The sequence below is a fragment of the Macaca fascicularis genome, chromosome 1 (genome assembly GCF_037993035.2).
Source record: "Macaca fascicularis isolate 582-1 chromosome 1, T2T-MFA8v1.1".
Taxonomy (NCBI): domain Eukaryota; kingdom Metazoa; phylum Chordata; class Mammalia; order Primates; family Cercopithecidae; genus Macaca; species Macaca fascicularis.
The window spans coordinates 75,470,967-75,494,040 of record NC_088375.1 but is presented as its reverse complement, the minus strand read 5'-3'; the positions used below and the strand labels follow the sequence as shown (position 1 = coordinate 75,494,040).

Below are 23,074 nucleotides of genomic sequence, written 5' to 3'. Positions count from 1 at the left end.
TTACTCTGATATCCCAAAATGTTGTGTCAGAGAGAAAAGGCAATAAGAAGAGGATAGGAGTGGACAGGAGAGGTAGGGAGGGGAGCAGAGGGAAGCATAAGAGAAAGGAAGGGGAAGGGAAAAAGGATCCAGAATTACAAGGGAGAGACTTTATTTGAAAGGAGTATTGCAAGAGGAAGTGGGAGGGTGACTACTGCAATCTTCAGAGGCAGACTATTGCAATAGGGAGAGCACTTTGACCACAAGATTTACAAGCAAGTCAAGAGTAAGGCACAAAGAATTTTTCCTTTCTAGGAAGGTAAAACAAGGCTAGAAGGAATCTAAGGTGGAGAAGTGGGATAAAAGGGTGGCATGATTGAATAGTAGATCAGAGAATCTTTTATCCTAAAGTCAGTCTATTATCAGGAGAGGACGTTAAGATGTTACATGCTGGCCAAGGCTCAGGGACGTAGAGGAGGGAGAGAAGCTAAATCACAGATTGGTTAACAGACATTTTGTTCCAATTGATCAGTAGGAACAAGCAATTCAGCTAATCATTTGTGAGGTAAAGAATGGAAATTTGGAGGGAATGCACCTGGCCTTGTCATAGGTAAAAAAGTGGAGCATCCCTGTATATATCTAATTGATACAAGGGAAGAGTAACTTTTTTCCTTTTTCTATTATTATTATTATTATTATTATTATTATTATTATTATTTTGCAGTAAGCTGTTTCTAAAACAGAAAAGGGTGTGGGGATTTCTTTTTCTTTTTTTTTTTTTTTCTGAGACGGATTCTTGCTCTATCACCCAGACCGGAGTACAGTGGTGGGATCTCGGCTCACTGCAACTTCCGCCTCCCGTGCTCAAGGGATTCTCCGCCTCAATCTCCTGAGTAGCTGAGACTACAGGCGCCCACCATCATGCCTAGCTAATTTTTGTACTTTTAGTAGACGTGGGGTTCCACCATGTTGCCCAGGCTGGCCTCGAACTCCTGACCTCAGGTAATCCAACTGCCTTGGCCTCCCAAAGTGCCGGGATTATAGGTGTGAGCCACCACACCCAGCCAGGTGTGGGGATTTCTTAACCTTTGTTGTTTTCCAGGATCACAAGACTCAGGTAAAATTCAACGTTGTCCATTGACATTAATCAAAGATAAATTGACATTGGATGATGCTATTGGAAAATTGAGCTTTTAGTATATGCTGGAATAAGTAAAAAACTGCCTTCTGAAGGACTTGTATTGATGTGAATTTCTTACATATGTTTAGTCTAGGAAAAAGAAACCTTAATAAGTCAGACCAGAACTCGATATGAAGGTTTGTGGTGAAATAATACACAAAAGTACGCACCTTTCTAACCCTATCTTCTGTGCTTCTCCCTAGTAGCACAGAAGACAGGAAGAATATTCTTCTACAATCTCCCCTGGTGACCAGTGGAGATAGCTAAATGGTCATTAACTGCTTTAGGTTCTCAGTCATCTATGACTTTTTACTTTGGAGACACATCTGACATGAAGTAAGCAGAAAATAATCAATGGTGTTTTAGTCTCTGAGGTTAGGTTTATAGCAAAGCGGTACAAAATCTCTGAAATCCCCAGTCCAAAGTATTCCCATTAAAAGAGAAAAATTGTTTTCCTGTATGAATATTACTGAGAAAGGTAAATAGCCCATTGCAGCTAGAGTATCTGCCTCTGGCTCAAGAGAAGCAGCAGGAAGATCTACTTCTTCCTTTTATATTTTTCCTCAAACTCCAGGAGAGCAAGCAGAGAGGAGGATGGAGAAATACTAGAGTGAGCCGGCTAGACTACCAGCACACTCACCTGAAAAGGAAAGAGCCTCTTTCTAAAGCAAAATACAGAGTCAAAATAATGTTATCTTACCCACTATGGTTCACTCCAGCACTTTCTGAAAGAATTTTACTACCGTGCCTCACTCAAAATAAAATCCATTATTTGCAGAAGAACTAACAGATTAATGAAAAAGAATATAAGGCAACATAGATTTTAAGGACACTAATGAAATTCACTTAAGAAATTTCTCCATTTGTAATAGCTTAGCAATTAAATTATTATCATATTGTCTGAAACAAAAGAAATAATATTTTTGTTGTGTCCGTTCCCAATATCAGTACAGAAACCGAGTTCAAGCTCCATAATTGCTAAATTCAGTTTTCTATTAGGAAAACAACACAGTAAAAATGAATACAGAAATGATAGAAATAAAACTTCTAAGCTGGAAACTGACTTCATTACTGTTAAATCATATGAATAATTTCTAATTGATTTGTATTGGGCAGGAATCTTATATTCCAGAACCATGTTCATCTATTTATCACAATGTATTCTATATGACATATGGAACTAATACATTGCTTCATTAATATTTAAGTCTTTCTCTAGTTATGGCTCAGAGATATTTAACATTCTAAAACATAAGCATTTATAATTACATGTTTTACATTTTACTCTAATTTTTAATACTGCCAAGATTATTTAGCATAACTAACTTTTTAACTACATACTCTTTCTCTCTTTACCATTAGCATATCAATCAAATTTGCATTATTCTGCTTTGCTCATTTTATTAAAAGTGAATTCAGGGCACAATTGACTTTTCATTTGTTTAACAAGTGAAGAAATATTTACCCTGACAGCCATTGCATTGTAGAGATTCATCATCATAGTATAATATGCTACCTGTGAATCAAGAAAAAAAAGATGGCATACATTTCAGTTACACAAAGACAGTGCAGCCTATTTTTACATATAAAAGATAAGAATCTTTATACATAATACATAATAAGAGTTCTAGCCTTAGAAAAATGAAATCAAACGTTGTATTGAAGAGATAGGCTTCCTAATACATAATGCAAGCTTAACCAGAAAAATCTATGGTAGTCAAACTAGGAGCTAATGGAGATATATGATCATAAAATGCTCTCCGCTGAGTTTGATAATCAATGGTGCTCTACTGAGAATAGAATAACAAAGCAGAAATATTCACAAGTGCTGGTGACATGTAGTATTGTATGATTTATTCACTGGGGTTCTTTTAGCCAAAACTCACAGAAACATAAAAGGAATTCATATTTCAAGACGTCTGGTTTAATGAAAAATTCAAAGAAATGCTGCCTTCAGTCGAAATCGTTCAAGGATATGGATGCAGTGATGGAGCAAAATTGTGCCTTCCAACCATCTATGCAAAATGTTATGTACTTAGCTGCCTCCTGAGTAATCCTTGGGAATTTTGTTTCATTTAATATTCATTTTAACACCATAAAATCATAAATACAATGATATCATGTTACAGCGAATCCCTTGGTATAGTGAAGACTTCCTGAAGTGTTGGTTTCTCTCCAGTAAAGACACATCTATATATTAATACACAAATTTCTGTTACAGTAAATCATTCAACAACGTAGCTTAGTTCAATGAAAATATTATTTAAATAAAGCTTCCCCATCTGTTCTATCTTTTAATTAAAAATATAAAATTAAAATAATTCATGACTGTACAACAAACAATAAAAGCAATGAGATACATACTTTTAACATGATATACAACTTCATCCATTTTTATTCAACCGAAATTTATTCAGTATAACTTGAGCCCAGGTAATAATTGTTATGTTTCAGGCAAAAATCAGAAAAAAGTGCCTTAACTCTTTATAAAGGGGCTTTCTGCCCCGTGACAAACAGAAATTCATATAAAAGGGTTTCACTGTAATTAGTGTTGTTTGAATTGCCTGGTCTGATCCAAAGCAAATTGTCTGTGGAGAGCAGCAGGGCTGGATTATTTATCAACTGTCTGAGCAATTAAGAAACAGTTGGCTGCAATATGTTATTTACAAATGAACACAACAATGTTTCTTCATTTTAAATTCTATTTCTTCATGATTGTAAGCAAGGCATAATTGGTGTTTGAGGTGATTTAAAATATTTATTTTAATACTGTATTTCTTGACATCATATTGAAGCAGACATTGCTGTTAAACATTTCTATAAAGAAGAAACACATTGGATATTATATATTTCCAAAAGTTTGGGTTCAGAAAAGGATGTTTCTTGTCTTTATCATATCATTGTTTAGTTAACAGTAGAGTGTATGTGTGAGCTTTTGAGCCACAGACCTGTGTTCAATTCCTAGCTTTGCTTTTAACAGCTGTGTGGCCTTGAACAACTTACTGAAAGTCTCTCAGTCTTGATTTCCGTTCTTAGAAAACTGGTCATTATATGCTTCATTGAGTTGTCATGAAGAGTAAAATGAGATAAAGTATCTAAGGTGCTCAGGACATAGTTAATAGTCATCATGAAAGGGATTATCAGTAGTGCTCATGTTACACATTTTATATGTAATTTAAGTATAAGTAAAATTCCAGGCCGAGCCTGGTGGCTCATGCCTGTAATCCCAGCACTTTGGGAGGCCGAGGCAGGCGAATCACGAGGTAAGGAGTTCGAGACCAGCCTGGCCAACATGGCAAAACCCTGTCTCTACTAAAAATACAAAAAATTAGCTGGGCGTAGTGGCAGGCCCCTGTAATCCCAGCTACTCAGGAGGCTCAGGCAGGAGAATCGCTTGAACTCGGGAGGCAGAGGTTGCAGTGAACCAAGATTGAACCACTGCATTCTGACAGAGTGAGACTCCGTCTCAAAAAAAAAAAAAAAAAAAAAAAAAAAGTAAAATTCCAAAAAGTATAAAGGGCTCAATTTTATTACAAACTAACAGGAAAAAGAGATTCAGATTCTGAACCAAAGAATTCTGAATCCTGTATTAAGAGGTGAGAAAGCACTTTGATTCTCATATAACATTCTTAATTAATTGATTAAGCATGATATCACTAATTGATACCACATTTATTCTCAATTGTCTAGCCCAGATGCTTTAGAAAGTACTGAAAGAAGCATATGCAACACAGTATTTTATTATTCCACTTACATGAGGTACTAGAATAGTCAAATTCATAGAGACAGAAAGTAGAAAGTGGTTACCAGGGACTGGAGGGAAAGGAGAGTTATTATTTAACATGACAGAGTTTCAATTTGGGAAGGTGAGAAAGTTCTGGAGATGAACAGTGGTGATGGTTATGTAACAATGTGAATATCCTTAATGCTACTGAATAACACAGTTAAAAATGAAGTGGTAAATTTTATGCTACACATATTTCACCATAATTTTTTTAAAAACTAAAAACAAATCACATGTGAATGTGAACTGCATTTCCATAAGCTTTCTAAGAGATACATATAAACACTTTAAACTTTTGTAAAATTTTATCTTTGTTTTTATATTCTGAAAATGATGATTATTTGTTATATTAACATTAACCCTTTGGGTTACTTGAACAGTTAAAATATAACTCATAGAAAGGCTCTAGTTCTTAAAAAATTATTTTCTACAATTCTGTCTTAAAAGTTTTTTTTTTTTCATTCCATGAAATTGGAAAGCATATTATACCTACCAAATGTTAATAACATATCCAAGAATGACAAGCCATTTTAATGTCTCAGCAGGCAATATTCTTATTTATTACCTATTCCTTTATCATCAAGTTATCAAGTCTACTTTAAAGGGGAAGATTAAAGATCTGAGGTGAAAATTAAGTACAACAGAAGTAGATTGTTTTATTGGAGTGGAAACATGGTGCTCAATTTTAGATGTTCACCAAATGTTTGTTGAATAAATGAAGAAAAAGAGGGAGGGGAAAAGAACAGGAAAGACTGGGAGAATTGATGTCTTGCATTTACATCAGATAGGATAGGAAGAATTCCTGGGATTAAAAAATAGCATTTGAACATTATCACCCATTTGTTAGCTATATGTGGCCTTTGTCATATTACCTAGCTCAATTTTTAGAAAGCTTCTGAAATTTTTTAGAAGGAATATATTCCTTTTGAAAACATAATTAATTTTCTGACTGGTTGATATACATATGGATCTTTTAGACTGAGCTCTTATTCAATGGAATTAGACCAGAGAGGTTATACTGATTATTTATAACTGGTGTCCTTTCTGATTTGTTGTCCATGAACTGTGATGAGTGACCCTACTTACACATGGCTAAGTATTTTGAATGTTATCCTGCCTGTAAGACAAACTTCTGAGAACTCAGTTTCACCACTGGCTATGTTGGTTTTCTATTTTATATTGAGGATTTGATTCTTTCATTTTTACCTATCATTTCCAACTAATCCCTGGGCTTTGTCAAGTCTTCTTTTCCTATGACTGAACAACCTACAGTCTTCATACCTGCTTAATATTATGTTTAATCCATTTGGAACACCTCTTCTAGATTAATTTCATGAAGTATTGCTTTTATCAACTCCTTTTTTGAATTTTTAAAATCATAGAATTTCAATAGTTTCCAATTGCTTAAAGCAAGGCATCCTAATTGGGCTGACTGATGAAACTAACACACTTGAGTATTTCAGATCACTAGGAGAGAGAGAGAGATAAAGTTACAAGCTAAGGCACATGACACTTAAAGTTACAAGCTAAGGCACATGACACTTAACTTTTTTATTTCTCTAGTAGGATAATGATTACTGATGAGAGTATATCCTGTATTTAAGTTTTGTTTTTCTCTATCAAGTGAATTACAATGGGGGTGCGGGACAAATGAGAACTACTCTCTTACAGGTCAAAGTGATAAGCAAAATTCACCACAATCAGGTGCCAGTTGCTTTTCTCCAATTATGCCTCCCTATTCCTTTCCCTTAAACCGCAATCTGATCAAATTACTGCACATTTTTTTCTTCTCCACTTTAATATTCATGTGACTTTGCTTGCCTGAAGTGTCTTACCATTCCTTTCTAGCTGTCCAAATCATATCTCCCCTGTTATCCTTATAAGCATTTATTTATAGGAGAAACTACCTTTTCTCCCCTACTACAAGTGCTACCAACTGGAATAAAAAGCTAGCGTTCTAACTCCAAGGGTACTTTCAAACCATGTCAAACCAGTAGGATGAACTTCTTAGGCTTCTGAATCTCACTATCCTTTATCTCTCCTTCTTGCCCTCCCAACCTGCTCCCGCTACAGGGTACAAAGATTTTGGGCCAGGCATGGTCGCTTACGCCTTTAATCCCAGCATTCTGGGAGGCTGAGGCGGGCGGATCACTGGAGATCAGGAGTTCAAGACCAGCCTGGCCAACACGGTGAAACCCTGTTTCTACTAAAAATACAAAAAAGCAAATTAGCCGGGCGTAGTGGTGGGCACCTGTAATCCCAGCTACTCGGGAGGCTGAGACAGGAGAATTGCTTGAACCTGGGAGGCAGAGGTTGCAGTGAGCGATCACACCACTGCACTCCAGCCTCAGCAACAGAGTGAGACTCCATCTCAAAAAAATATTTTTGACACCTAGGTTAAAGTCTTATTCTTCATTGGAACTTCTGCCACTATCCCAAGACTTTTCATATTCATGTCAACAGCACATTCAATTCCCTAATCTTACAATTAACCACCTTTTCCAGTCCCAATGACCCCCCGCTTCAGTTTAGCCTTATGTTCTCAAAGCATGCTCCAGACTTTGTCAACTATGACCATTCCACCTCTTGTTTTAGACCCAGACTTCAAATTCTTCTCTGTGAAGCCCTAGAGGCTTAATTTCTATTAAAAGACTGTTTCACCTACTCGAAACAAATCTAGTACAGATCTCTTCTTTTCCTCAGTTTTAAAATCCTTCTTCACATATTTTCATGTACAATATACAATAACTGTATTTTTTTGTTATATGAACATACCATAAGTTATTTAATCTTTCCTTTATTGTTGAGCATTTTGGTTGAAAACCAAGAAAATATGAGCTTCAAGGATGAAATGATCAACCATTTCAAGAGCAAAACATTTAAAGTAATATATATTTATAATAATTTTGAGTAACATATCTAGATAACACGATGAGATCAACTGGCATCATTTGGTAGATTGAAAAATACAAAAGAAATATATGCATTAAAGTGATAAGAATGAAACCTTTAGAAGCCATGCACGATGGATAACAGATCTGATGAGCCTGAGTTTTTGTTCATTTCCATATTAGGGCCATCCACATTTCATAATTTTGAGTATAATTATTAAATTAATTTCTAATCAAGTAATTATGAGTATTTTGTGCATACGTTTTGCCTTCTTTGCTGGCAATTGATGACAATTGGTCATTATCAACAGTTCTTTTTTTTTTTTTTGAGATGGAGTTTCACTCTCATCACCCAGGCTGGAGTACAATGGCGAGATCTTGGCTCACTGCAACCTCTGCCTCCCAGGTTCAACTGATTCTCCTGTCTCAGCCTCCTGAGTAGCTGGGATTACAAGTGCTCACCACCATGCCTGGCCAATTTTTGTATTTTTAATAGAGATGGGGTTTCACTATGTTGGCCAGGCTGTTCTCGAACTCCTCACCTCGGGTGATCTGCCCACGTTGGCCTCCCAAATTGCTGGGATTACAGGAATCAGCCACTGCACCTGGCCTCAACAGTTCATTTTTAAAATACCATTTTTTCCATAAAAAAGAATTAACAGCCAATTATATTCTTTGTCCCAGTTACCAGTAATATTATCTTCAAGATTAGGTGAACCAAATCTAAACTTATAATTATGATGAAAATGTGTTGTTAAAGTTTTAAATTAATATTAGTAACTCAGAGTCTTAAGTTGTCCTTTCTTTGGAGTTTAGACCCTAAGGAAAAAAAAAAAAAAAAAAAAAAAATATATATATATATATATATATATATATATATATATATATGTTTCAGTTTTCTGGTATGACACTACAAGGTGAAGAATGCTGCCTTATTATCTTATAACTGATTTAGAAGTCCTATAAAGAAAAATATCAAAAATATTGGGCATTTTCTCATCTAAAAATAAACATGTGTTCATCTAATGAAGAGAAAGAAAAACATCTATGGAAGCAACTATGTCAATCTCTTATCAGTTTTACAACTAGTGACTGGTATTTTATACATTTTTGCCAACCATGAAAAGATCAAATTGTTGGCATTTATCATAACAACATACAATGGAATTTGATGGTACATGTAATCTTTTTTCCCATTTAAAGTTAATAAAACTTTCATTGTTCCTCTTTTAAATAATCATATATGAAAACATTGAAAGAAGTGTTATAATGGTAAGCCATGTATGAATACTGGGAACCTTGATTTCATCAATATAATGTTATGTTTGTAATTTGATTAATTTCTTTTTTATTGTAAATTAATCTTTGTAATTTTTCTAAATTAAATAGCTCTACCATAGGCTATTAATACATTTCAACAAAAAGTTTTAATTAAATTGAGTTTTAATGTGGTTGCCATACATATGTTCTTCACTAGATGATCTCAATTTAAAAACGTAACATTGACCTGTCTAGGACTACAGTTATATATCATTATTTTATAACACCTCATATCAAACTAATTATGTACTACAATAGCCTTTATACTTCTCTGCTCTCAGACTATTCGAAAATAGCACATTTGATGTTAAACATAATGTAAATTGAGTAATGATAAAATATAAAAAAGGAAAGCAAATTTAAAAGTCTAACAAAATATGTACAAGCCATCCTATTTAGTTTTTACAGATAAATTCACTCAGGGAACTCTCAAATTGTTAGTGCTCTAAAAGAAGCAAATTAAAGGATATTTCTACATTTTTCTGGTACTATTGTTTAAAAGAATGACTTATTTTTATTTCCCCATTTATGAAACGAATGCGGTAAGGAAGGGATAAGGAAAAGCTAACTAGAACACTACACAACTAAAACAAGATGGGTCCCCAAATAGTAGGACTTTTTGATTGTACAATGAAATGAACAGGCCACAGTAAAAAACCAAGAGTTCAGCATGCATAAAATGCATGTGCACTGAGCACATGCACCAGGTGACAATAAGTTTGTTACTAATAAAAAGAAAAATCAGAGCACATCCTCAATAATAGGAAAGAATTTTCACAGCTGTGACCCAACAGTTCTGTACCCCTAAGATAGGCAAATTTGGGTTATGTTGCTAGATATAGCAGCATGAAAGTCAGCAGAAAGGCCTAAAATGGAAGTTGAAAAGAAGAACAAAAACAACAGTCATACAGGAAGCAAAAAAGAGCCAAACACATCACAAAACAAGACTGGAATAGCTCTATTATTGTGGGTTAATGAAGTCACTGTAGTGCAGAGCACATGACCCTTTAGGACTTGATAAGCTATTTGATGTCACCATGAGAATTATTTAAAAGCTGGATAGAAATATTTTGGTATAGGAGAATTTTGAGGAAAGTTGACTTTCCCCATTAAAGAGATCCTAGAACTTCTATCTTTTCACAGTCCTCTTTCTGCTTCAACTTCGCATTTGGTACTGTTGACAACTCCAAGTTTCCTATAAGTTTTCTCCTCTGATTCCTGTGATATAATATCACTGTATTTTCCTGTTTATTCTCATTTTTAATTCCCTTTCCTCTTCCTAAATCCTACCTAATGCATTCCACAAGCCTCAATTCTTAGACACCATTCTGTACTGTTCACATACTTTTTTCATTAGGTAGAAACTCCTGTCATCTTATAACTATGGATCTAGAATTTTATCTCCAGTGCCGACCTTTAATCTAGGCTCCCATTCAATAGTTTGGTTTAGCAAATATTTGTTGAGTTCTAATTTTGATGTGTGAGAGATTTTGCTGAGTTTGCACCATCGCCTTACAAGATATCACCACATGGAGGTGTACTAACATCATAACAAACTCCAAAAGCTCCAAACATCTTTTTGTAAGCATAACCAAGTAACCCATTCAGAATGTTTCTTATAAACATCCTTGCTTTCGTTATCATTATAACTATCAATCAGCTTTGCTGAGATAAAAATACAACTATCGCAGTAGGTTGCAAAACAACAAAAATTTATTTCTTACTCACACTGCATGTGAGCTAAGGTTCCCTGTAGCTATGTCCCACATATCTCTTCATCTCAGCCCTAAGGTTGAAGGAGCAAGCTGGATCTAAGGTATGCCATTCTTCTACCAGAGGGAAAGACTGAGAACACGTCTTTAAAGCTTCAGTTTGGGTGTGGCGTATATCCCATCTGCTCACAACACACAGCCAAGCCCCACATCAGTGGGATGGGTATGAATCATCCTTTCTATGAAGAAGGGGAGATGGGATGACTAATTTTGAACAAGAATACAATCCACCCTGGCACATATTGATGTTAATCATCATCTACATTGACCATAGCAAACATCTTCCAACTTGTATCCCTGAGAATCATTTATTTATCCAGTTGGTAAAAATTTCAGTAGGCCTTTTATGTGTCAGTCACTGTGATATTTTTGAGATATAATAAATAGGCTCATCACTGCTACCCAGGAGCTTCCAATCAAATGAGATGTAAATAAGCAAATGTATCAGTGAGACAAATGCCCACATGACAAGCATTTAAGAAGACAAAATTAATATTTTCAGTATTCCTGAATTTTATTTTCTACTAGATTGGGAAAAGTTGATCTTCACGTAAAGTCTTGAGGGATATGTAGGAAATCAGAGCAATGAGAGGCATGTTAAGAGTAAAGAAGAGCATTCCAGGCAGAGGGAACAGCATTTGCCAAAAATCTTTAGGTGATAAGGACACTGCATATTTGGGCAATGGCAAGTGGTTGAATATGACTAAAGCATATTTATATAGGTATAACAAGAAGTGGCATTAGATAAGAAGCAATGGTTAAACCATGGAAGACCTCACATGTCTTGTGAAAAAGCAAGGACTTTACATTGTATGCTATGGGAAGGAGGACTACAGGCATGGCAGTAAAATGATGCAGTTTAGTTTGCAATCAAGAGACTTTTAAGAGGGAAAGTAAAAATAATTTGATGACCAATAGAAGGTGGGGTAGGGAACAAGAGGTGGTAGAGAGTCTAGGATGACTGTTTCTTTGGGTTCGATTTTTAGTTGAATTGCAGTACTATTTACCTGAAATAAAGGACTATAGGAGGAGCCAATTTGGGCCACCTGAGGGACATCTAGAGAAGACGTTTAGTATTTAGTATGTGGATCTATATAGATAAATATGGATCAGGAGCTGAGAACCCTAGGCACATCATTTAGTCTCCCTAAGTACCAATTTCTTCATCTATAAAACAGATACCACCTGCACATTCTTCTTAACAGAACCATTGCTCATGACATAATAAGACAGTGTTTGCAAAAACTATTTTTAAATTAAAAAATCATTTAAAAATATATTAATATAAAATTATTTTATAAAAGTCACACTGAACTCCTTACCAACCTTCTGTTATTCCCCACTGTCTGCATAATTTAGAGCAACTATCTGTTTCTGTATACGTTATGCTCATTCCTAATTTCAAAATTTCATTCATGTTTTCTTCCCAAGGGTTAGCACAAGTGTCATTTCCTTGACCTTCAGAGCCTATGCTAACTTCCCACCTGAATACTTATTACCTCTATTTGTGTGTGTGTGTGTGTGTGTCTGTGTGTGTGTGTTTTGATGGGCAAAGTCTCCTTTAAATTGACTTTCTTTTTAAATTAATTTATTTAATAGATAATACATTCACATTGTTTAAAATTCAAATGCTACAAATGAGTTGACATTGAAGTCTCTCTCCCATGCCTGTCCCTCAACTGCTCAGTTCTCTTCCCCCCAGGCAGTTAATATCATCAGGTTTTTTGTGTGTGATCGTTCCAGAGATCCTTCCAGAGTCAAGCAAATTAAATCAGTGGCTTTCAAATCATGCCCTGGTGGCTCAGGCGACAATAGAAAACACAGGAAAAGAAATGAAGCAGTTGCATTTGTCTAGCTTCCAAAATAGTTGCACTGCCTATACATTGCATGGGTCTATTTTGCATACAATAAAGGAATACTGAGATAGACTAATTCATTCATTTATTTATTTATTTATTTATTATTATTATTGTTATTTGAGATGGAGTCTCCCTCTGTCGCCCAGGCTGGAGTGCAGTGGCGCGATCTTGGCTCACTGCAAGCTCCGCCTCCCGGGTGCACGCCATTCTCCTGCCTCAGCCTCCAGAGTAGCTGGGTAGCTGGGAGTACAGGTGCCCACCACCACGCCCGGCTAATTTTTTGTGTTCTTAGTAGAGACAGGGTTTCACTATGTTAGCCAGGATGGTCTCGATCTCCTGATCTTGTGATCCACCTGCCTTGGCCTCCCAAAGTCCTGGGATCACAGGCGTGAGCCTCTGCACCCAGCCCCAGACAGACTAATTTATATATAAAGAAGAGAGGTCAATTTGGCTCATCTGTACTTGGTATCAGCCTCTGCTCAGCTTCTGGTGAGGGCTCAGGATGCTTTTACTCATGGTGGAAGGTAAAGGGAGAGCAGGCATGTCATATGGCAAAAGAGGGAGCAGTTCAAGCTGCCAGATTCCTTTAAACAATCAGCTCTCACATGAATTAACACAACCAGAACTCACTCATTACTGTGGGGAGGGGACCAAGTCTTTCATGAGGGATCCTCCCCCATGACCCAAACACCTCCAACCAGGCCCCACCTCCAACACTGGGGTTATATTTCAACATGAGATTTAGAGGGGACTGATATGGTTTGGCTGTGTCCCCACCCAAATCTCACGTTGAATTGTAATAATCCCCTGGTGTCAAGGGTGAGGCTGGATGGAGATAACTGAATCATGGGAGCAGTTTTCCTCATACTGTCCTCATAGATAGTGAACAAGTCTCACAAGATCTGATGGTTTTATAGGGGCCTTTTCCTCCTTTTGCTCATTCTCTCTTGCTTGGCACCATGTAAGACATGCCTTTCACCTTCCACCATGGTTGTGAGGCCTCCCCAACCATGTGGAACTATGAGTCCGTTAAACTTCTTTTTCTTTATAAATGACCCTACCTCAGGTATGTTTTTATCAGCAGCATGAAAACAGACTAATACAGGGACAAGCATTCAAACTAGATCATATCTCTTTTACACATAGGACTAAGAATTTTGCTAAAATTTTAGTTAGAGGTGGTTCTATTACAAAAGTTTTTAAATGACTGTTCTATACCATTCATTTTATAACTTAATCATATACTGTATGATATTATTATTATATATAACTGTAAGGCCAAAAAAATTATGCAGCATAAATTAAGAAAATGATGATTTAAGCAAACTTAATATAGGATTAAGGGTGTGACAGTGCAGAGGTTCAAACAGTATCCTCAACTCATGTTCCACTGCCCAACCCAAGAAAATAGCAGATCATTTCATGCACTCTTGCTTCAGAAGGTTTACATGTGATTGTCCATTCCTGGCTTTGTTTTTCTAAAACCTAAGCTTTGAGGCAATATGTTGGTGAAAGGTGGGCAGAGCAGTGTGAGGTGTAAAAGAAGTGGTGTGGACATAGGATGAAAAGAGAGAAAAGATTCCACATGCCTAGGAACGAATTGAATGTTAGCTTTCTGATATGAAGCAATACAGCATTTGGCATTCCTATGGCTCATTCTCTCTTGCTTGCCACCATGTAAGACATGCCTTTCACCTTCCACCATGGTTGTGAGGCCTCCCCAACCATGTGGAACTATGAGTCCGTTAAACTTCTTTTTCTTTATAAATGACCCTACCTCACCTGGGAGGTGGCTAAAACTCTAGGAGTAAGCTTCATGGCAGCTGTGGGGAAGATGGGCTTCTAAGCACTAGGGATATCAACTCTGGTAAAAAATTCCCATTCCCTTAATGTGGTTCAGCAGCCATAGAGTCTTCTAAGGATTAACTTGGAAGGTTCAAACACAATGTCTTGGACAGTGGACATCTTTTGAATGAAGGCTCCATGAAGGCAGGAACCTCTGATACGCTGGCACAGGTTAAGTCCCACAGGACCTCCCTATAAGGAGAAAAATCCCCAATAAGGGCTGAGATTGAATTGCCTACCAGCTCAATATATAAGGATTTTGAAATCAGGTCAAACTGACTTTGAGAACTCTTCTCCACATAACAGTAATAGTAATAACAGCAATAGCAGTGTGTCCCTGAGGAAGGAAGCTGAGCATCAGATTCTTCAGCTATAAAATAGTGATGATATTCATAGGGTTGGTGTAATGCTATCCATAGTTGGCATGCACATGAAGAATGTAAAATGCTTAATGCAATATTACACTTTCACTAGGCAATCAAGAAATGGGAGCTATTTTAATCTCATTTGATAATTATTTATTGAGATGCCATTATGATTCTGTTTCATGCCTTATGTTAGGCAGTGTGTACACAATGGTGAAAATAAATAAATACATACATGCATACATACATAAATCAGACCTATCTTCAAGGAGCTTAGAGCTTACCAGATTTAAAAACCATCACAAACCAATATAAATGAGGAAAAGCTTCATGTTTTGATTTTGTTTTCAAAAGAACCAAAAAATAATTAGATCCCAATCTGGAGAATCATTTGGTGATTATGCTGGGTGATACCCTTTTTGATCAAATCCAGTTGAGATGCTAAAGTAACAAAACAAATATTCTTAGGTGGCTTATTATTTGAACTTTTAAAAGTATTTTTTTAACCAGCAACCCCAGCATCATTAAAATAAATACACATTCCCAAGGTGAATACTTTGAAAACAGTTACTGAAATGTATTAACTCTTATATGTTTGATTAAAAAGAGGTCTCAGCCTGGTGCAGTGACTCATGCCTGTAATCCCAGCATTTTGAGAGGCCAAGGAGGGTGGATCACCTGAGGTCAGGAGTTCGAGACCAGCCTGGCCAACATGGTGAAACCCTATCTCTACTAAAAATACAAAAAACTAGCCGGGCGTGGTGGGGGGATACCTGTAATCCCAGCTACTTGGGAGGCTGAGACAGGAGAATCGCTTCAACCCAGGAACATCTTATATGCACAAGTATACTCTACTGTCTTTGTCCATACCATTGACATACAACCTCGATCACTTATAAATAATGGGACTAAAGGTGCTCATTACTCCACAGAATACCTTAATTTCTTGGTCATCCTGGTTAAGTAATAAGATTCTATCAAAAATTGGTTTGAAGAAGCTCCTAGTGAGAAAACCAAGGACTATTTGAGCACCAAACCATTTAGTGAGAGTAGTTGACTATATAACCCACCCATTGAATAAAATAGGAATCCATGACTTCATACTCATATAAATACATGAATAAATAAATAAATGAGAGAGAGGAAAATCTCTTATAGCCAAATGCTGGTAAGTAAATGTAGGAGAAACAATGGAATTAGAAAATCACTGTTGGACCACTATAGTAATAATTGATTCTGGTAAGAATCATCATTGTATGCTAAACCTAGCACACAAAAGTTTAATGAGGAAAAAGATGTATACATAGCATTTAAATATCCCCTCATGAGAGACAAATAGTAAGTTGATAGTGTAGAAACCCGAGAGACCCTACTTTAAACAAAGTTAACAACATTTATTGGACAAACTGATGACATATGCATCATAATATGATGTATTGAGATGTATTTCTGCTAAAAATGCATAACCAGAATCTAACACTGAAGAAACACTAGCAAACAAAAATTGAGAAATAATCTGAAAAATAACTAGTCTGTACTCTTCAAAAATATTAGGGTTATGAAAAGTGAAGACAGACTAAAAAATTATTCTAGATTAAAGGTGACTAAACAGACACAACAAATACTAACTACAAAGTGAAATCCTAGTTTGTACCCTGGAAAAGAATTTTTGCTATAAATGACATTACTGGTACAATCAGTAAAATGTGAATAGCGTCTATACAATAGTTTTGTACAGATGTCAATTTCCTGATTTTAATATTGTAATAAGATTATGTAAGGTCGGGTATGGTTGCTTACGCCTGTAATCCCAGCATTTTGGGAGGCCAAGGTGGGCAGATCATAAGGTCAGGAGATTGAGACCATCCGGCTAACATGGTGAAATCCCGTCTCTACTAAAAATACAAAAATTAGCCAGGTGTGGTGGTGGGCACCTGTAGTCCCAGCTACTCGGGAGGCTGAGGCAGGAGAATCGCTTGAACCCAGGAGGCAGAGGTTGCAGTGAGCTGAGATTGTGCCATTGCACCCTGGGACAACAGAGCGAGACTCTGTCTTAAAATAAAAAAAAAAAAAAGATTATGTAAACAATATGCATGCAATATATTGAGAGATAAGGGGACATAACTTCTGTAACTTTGTGTCAAATGAATAAAATAATGTATATAGAGAAAAAATGTATACAGAGAAGAGGAAATAATGCGAATTTTTTCACTTGATTAAAAAAATGTGAGTGGAGAATATATGGAAGTTCTTTGTACTAGTTTTGCAACTTTTCTGTAAATCTGATTATTTTTTCAAAATTTAAAATTTATTTTAAAGTGGCCTGAATGTAAATGATAGCACAATAAATTTTAAAAATTATATGCCACCTGGGCACAGTGGCTCATGCCCGTAATCCCAGCATTTCGGGAGGCAGAGGCAGACAGATCACTTGAGGCCAGGAGTTGGAGACCAGCCTGGCCAACATGGTGAAACCCTGTCTATACCAAAAATACAAGAAAATTAGCCGGGCGTGGTGGCAGGTCCCTGTAATTCCAGCTACTCGGGAAGTTGAGGCAGGAGAATCGTTTGAACCAGGGAGGCAGAGGTTGCAGTGAGCCAAGATCACACCACTGCACTCCAGCCTGGACAACAGAGCAAGACTTTGTCTCAAAAAAATAACAATAATAAGTAAATAAGAATAAATAAATAAATAAAGATCATATGTCAAAATTGGAAAGAAAGAAGAAAAGGAAGGGAGAAAGAAGGTGGAGTAAGAAAACTTATGTTTAAAAATAGTATTTAAAAGCCATCAATAGGAATTTCACATACAAAAGAAGCACTGATATTTGATTACATTTTTTCCATAGCTGTGAGACAAATGGACCTAAATATGAAATAAAACTTCTGTATCAAAATGGTATAAATTAGAATATGGAATATATACTGTAGCCAATGGAATTCTTTGGTTTTATGTGTCTTTAAATAGAAAATACAGGTTTTTCATATGTATACCAGATAAAAGGTTATTACCAAAATTCCTGGCAATCAAATTGAAAAAATAAAAGAAGAAAAATCAAATCTCTCCTTCACTATTTAAGAATATGACATTATGCTCAGGAAACATCTATAACACTTCCTTTTATCTGACTTCATCTGCTTCCATTGGCTCTATCCAATGTCAGCAATTGTCAAAGATTCTTAAAACTATTGTTTCTACAACCACACTCATTTTTTCAGAAGAGCATCTCATGAAGATCACGCAAATTTAACTCTTCAACAATATAGAAGAGTATATATTTAACTATATTAATTTTAGTATATAAACACAGAGACATAGACAATATGAAGGAAATACAAATTATCCTGACCACCTTTAATATTCTAAAATATCAAGTTGTAGATTCTAGGGTTATCATTTGAATAGCACTTTAGATGGATTGATAGTGAATCCAATATCTACACTTAAACCCTGAAAGTCTCTTTTCCCTCTTCAGTTTTCTTTCCTATTTATTATAAATACAGCTTTAAAGACATCTGTCTTTGTGTTTCTTTGCTGTCCTCCTAATTTCTATTGTTACTAACTCTAAGAAAGACAAGCTTCAAAACATAGGAGGTTTCCTGAGTCACTGTATAAAAAGTGTATGCCTACGTATCTATCTATCTATCCACACACTACACTCACTCACATATAATAAAATCATCACGTGATTATGCATAAGTGAGAGAAATGTAAAATTTGGAGCTAATCTGATTTGAAAATCTCTCACTTATATTACTCCAAGCAAACTGCCTTGATAGTTTTTGAATAATACTAACAACAGCGTCACAAATGAAAAACTACCATTTTTGAGCACTGCCTAGGTGCCAATCATAGTTCCGAGTATTTTACGTACAGTGTTTCACTTAATTTTAACAAAAATCCGCCACACATTCTTATCTTCATTTTAAAGACAGGGGACATAAGCAAGGTCCACACAGGTTAAATAACTTGCCCACAGTCATCAAACCTCCGTCATCAGGTCTAAAGCCTGTGCTCTTTCTACAGTTCGGTGAGAGTCAAAAGGTAGGTACAAGACTCAGAGATATTGCATAATTAATGCTTACCACAGTATCTGGCACCTAGCATATACTCTGTAACTATAAGTTACATCTTCTTCCCAATTTTTCCTTTCCAAAATGTTAAGCAGAAACAGAAATAGATGCATTTGATTTCAGAGCAGTTCAAAGAGTTACTTTTTAAAATGATGTTTTTAACCAAAATCAAGACAGGATAAGGGTAAAAAAAGTTTGGCTGGGCATGATGGCTCACACCTGTAATCCCAGCACTTTGGGAGGCCGAGGTAGGCAGATCACCTGAGGTCAGGAGCTGGAGACCAGCCTAGTCAATATGGAGAAACCCATCTCTACTAAAAATACAAAAAGATTAGCCAGGTATGGTGGCTGGGGTCTGTAATCCCAGCTACTTGGGAGACTGAGGCAGGAGAATCGCTTAACCCAGGAGGCAGAGGTTGCGGTGAGATGAAATCATGCCATTGCACTCCAGCCTGGGAAACAGAGTGAGACTCTGTCTCAAAAAAAAAAAAAAAAAAGAAAATTACTATACTCAGACTGATGACCAATCAGTATCAATTTTTGGCTTCTACCAGTAAAGGGAGCACAGCATAGTAGAAACAGAATTGTTGTTCATTCTTCTATTCATCAATATAAGTGCTAATTATCTAATATACGCCAGGCACCATGCTCTGAGAGTGCAACGCTAATGAGACATAGTCTCTGTCCTTATGGAGATTAGGCAGAGGATCTTGGCAATTACCAGACAACTGTGCCCAATGTAAAAACTTCTATAGCAACTGTAAGGTTGCTACGTATACTAAATGTACCATTATGCGTTCATGGACAAGTGGATGAGACTCAGTTTCCTAGCCTGTTCCTTGTTAAAAGTAACAACAGTTACTTTTAATAAGTATCCTAACATACGAATTAAATAATTACACAAAATGCCTGGTATACAGCAGTGGTTTAATAAACAATAGCTAGTATAAAAGTACCATATAATCTTTGTTGCTTTTCAATAATAATTAATCACAAATAAATTTGTGATATATCCACAAATACGTTTAACTTTACATAAAAAACCATTCTGGAATGATACATCATTTATTAAATTAGTTAAATCTTATTTACACCCATGAAACAAAATTTATCAGAAAGTCCTGAAGAGAAGACAAAAGAAGGCTTATTGTTTGCTTTGACCAATTTAGCGTCCTTATGAGGATATTTATTGACTGTGTTCTGGGAAAGGCATTAGCCTAAAATGTTGGTGATCCAAAAAGGAAGTGGGCTGCAGTGCCCACTCTCAAAAAGCTCACCATCTACAAAGTACAGACAATCATCAATAAATAAGCATAAATGTATATACTGTGAAAAGTACTTCAAGCAAAAATAATATCAGTGTAGTTTGGGTACCCAAAAAAATGGGTCAATTATCCATGGAAATATCAGAAAATGCTTTCAAGAAGAGGTCTCATACTAGAAAGTAAGCCCAATTTTGTCCTTACATAAATACTCATCATCAGTAATTTCCAAACTATATGGAAATATGACTAAGGTGAATAAATTACAGCATATTGTACAATTCAAAAGCTAACATATGTACATTTTATATTTACCTGCACAGTTACTTGATATTGCTTTCTGCCTAAGAAACTTCTCCACCATTTTTGAATAATTGTTACAATCCTGTTTAAATGCCTAGGATAAAAAATATGCTTATTAGTATCCTTTCATTGAAACAAGGAGGTCAGTTAAATCTTTGTTAGAATACTCTCCTACAATTCAAGAATGCAAATTCAAAAGCAAGTTTATGTGCACTTTTAAAGAGTAGAAAGTTATTGTGGGATAGACTTAATCGTTTCTAGAAGTAGAAGAAAACAGCATTGGTAACTAACCGTTATTTCTTTGGGGCTTATTATTACACAATACTTAATTCCAATTCTACTTCAATACTTACTTTTTAAAATATTTCTGAATGTTAAGACTATAAAACAGGTCACAGTGACATGTTGAGAAATAAGCCAGGCACTATTGATGTAAATCATTATTAGAAATTAGAAATAATTCATGAGGGCCAGGTACAGTGGCTCATGCCTGTAATCCCAGCACTTTGGGAGGCCAAGGCAGGTGGATCACCTGAGCTTAGGAGTTTGAGACCAGCCTGACCAACGTGGTGAAACCGCCCCCATCGCTACCAAAAATACAAAAAGTAGCCAGGTGTGGTGGTGCAAGCCTGTAGTCCCAGCTACTCTGGAGGCTGAGGCAGGAGAATCGCTTGACCCAGGGAGGCAGAGGTTACAGTGAGCCGAGATGGTACCACTGCACTCCAGCCTGGGCAACGGAGCAAGATTGTCTCAAAAAAAGAGAAAGAAAGAGAGAAAGAGAGAGAGAGAGAGAGAGAGAGAGAGAAATGCATGAGGTTAAGAAATAGTTCTCCTCTTCATTCTTTTCCTGTAATCCTCAGTCTATCCAAGCCAACATCATGTTAGTCTGCTGAATTCAAAAATCCTCGATTTGCCACCATGATCCTTAGTTTATATAGTGGCCAAAAAAGAAACCTTGTCTTCCGGGTGCGGTGGCTCATGCCTGTTATCGCCACACTTTGGGAAGCTAAGGCGGGCGGATCACCTGAAGTCGGGAGTTGGAGACCAGCCTGACCAACATGGAGAAACCCTGTCTCTACTAAAGATACAAAATTAGCTGGGCATGGTGGTACATGCCTGTAATCCCAGCTACTTGGGAGGCTGAGGCAGGAGAATCACTTGAATCTGGGAGGCGGAGGTTGCAGTGAACCGAAATCATGCCATTGCACTCCAGCCTGGGCAACAACTCCATCTCAAAAAATAAAAAAAATAAAAAAAAGAGAGAGAGAGAAGCCTTGTCTTCACAGTTTAAATTTGCATGTCCAGCTCTTACTAGGCAGTATAAGGAAGTTTTATATAGGATATTTCCCGGCCTGATGAGTTATTATTGGAGTAGGTATATTTTCCTCTATCTTATCCAGGAAAATATTTTTAAGAATTGATGGGACACTGAGGGAAAGTTTGGGCACTGAAAAAAAAGTTAAGATAGAGTTAAGAGTTAAGATAGGGACAAATTTCCATCTCTTTGTATAGTCAGAATGACATCATCCATGCATCACTTTCTTTTATCTATCAACATGGTGGAAAGGATTGAAACTGTTTTCTCTTTTTCCTCTTTCTTACCAGTCAATGAATTTATTTGCTATAAATACAAACCCAGTCATTTGTAGATCCTTAGGAATTTGGGAAAAGGAATCTGGGCAAGTGTGTTTGTAATATTGAGAATTTTGTTTATTTATTTATTCTGAGGTAGAGTTGCCCTCTGTTGCCCAGGCTGGAATGCAGTGGCACCTTCTCAGCTCACTGCAACCTTCCCCTTCTGGGTTCAAGGGATTCTCCTGCCTCAACCTCCTACATACCTGGGATTACAGACATGCACCACTACACCCGGCTAATTTTGGTATTTTTAGTAGAGATAGGGTTTCGCCATGTTGGCCAGGCTGGTCTCGAACTCCTGACCTCAAGTGATCCATCCGCCTCAGCCTCCCAAAGTGCTGGGATTACAGGAGTGTGCCACTGTGCCCGGCCAATATTGAGAATTTTAAAAAGAGATACAGTCAATATAATTTAGTTTTGGTAAGAAAAGATCAGAAATATTGTGTATTTCTTTTAAAAGAATACCATACAATTTATTAACTACATTATGAGTAAAATAAAAAATTATTTGAAATGAGCACTGCATGAATAAATTACATTTTCTAAGAAATATATTTTTATGATATATCTGAGGTTTCCATGACAAAACCAATATACCTGACATATGCCCGAACTTGACATCCTCGAAACCAGCTCTGGATTTTAACTGCTGCATCATTCTCCTTTATTCTAAATGGATCTACAACACTAAAACAAAATGTTTAAAAAGCACTTCATTAGTAACCAATATAATTCTAAAGCAAGTGAACCTGTTAAACTTGATTTTTAATTTCTTCCAAAATGATAATTATAAATTCAAATGTCA

At 36.3% G+C, this 23,074-nt stretch overlaps 1 protein-coding gene across 3 annotated transcripts in view; it reads right to left on the bottom strand.

Moving 5' to 3' along the window:
• The window catches only part of SPATA17 (spermatogenesis associated 17), a 229,169-nt gene that overhangs the window by 188,595 nt on the left and 17,500 nt on the right, over positions 1-23,074 (bottom strand). For 2 of the 3 annotated variants that reach the window (XM_045397234.3, XM_065541900.2), the window contains exons 2-4: positions 22,867-22,956; positions 20,647-20,728; positions 2,625-2,675 (exon numbers count right to left, since the gene is read on the bottom strand). In XM_045397234.3, the coding sequence (XP_045253169.2) occupies positions 2,625-2,675; positions 20,647-20,728; positions 22,867-22,956 (223 nt within the window). The remainder of the gene's footprint in view (positions 1-2,624; positions 2,676-20,646; positions 20,729-22,866; positions 22,957-23,074) is intronic. The other variant, XM_065541898.2, reaches the window with a different exon arrangement.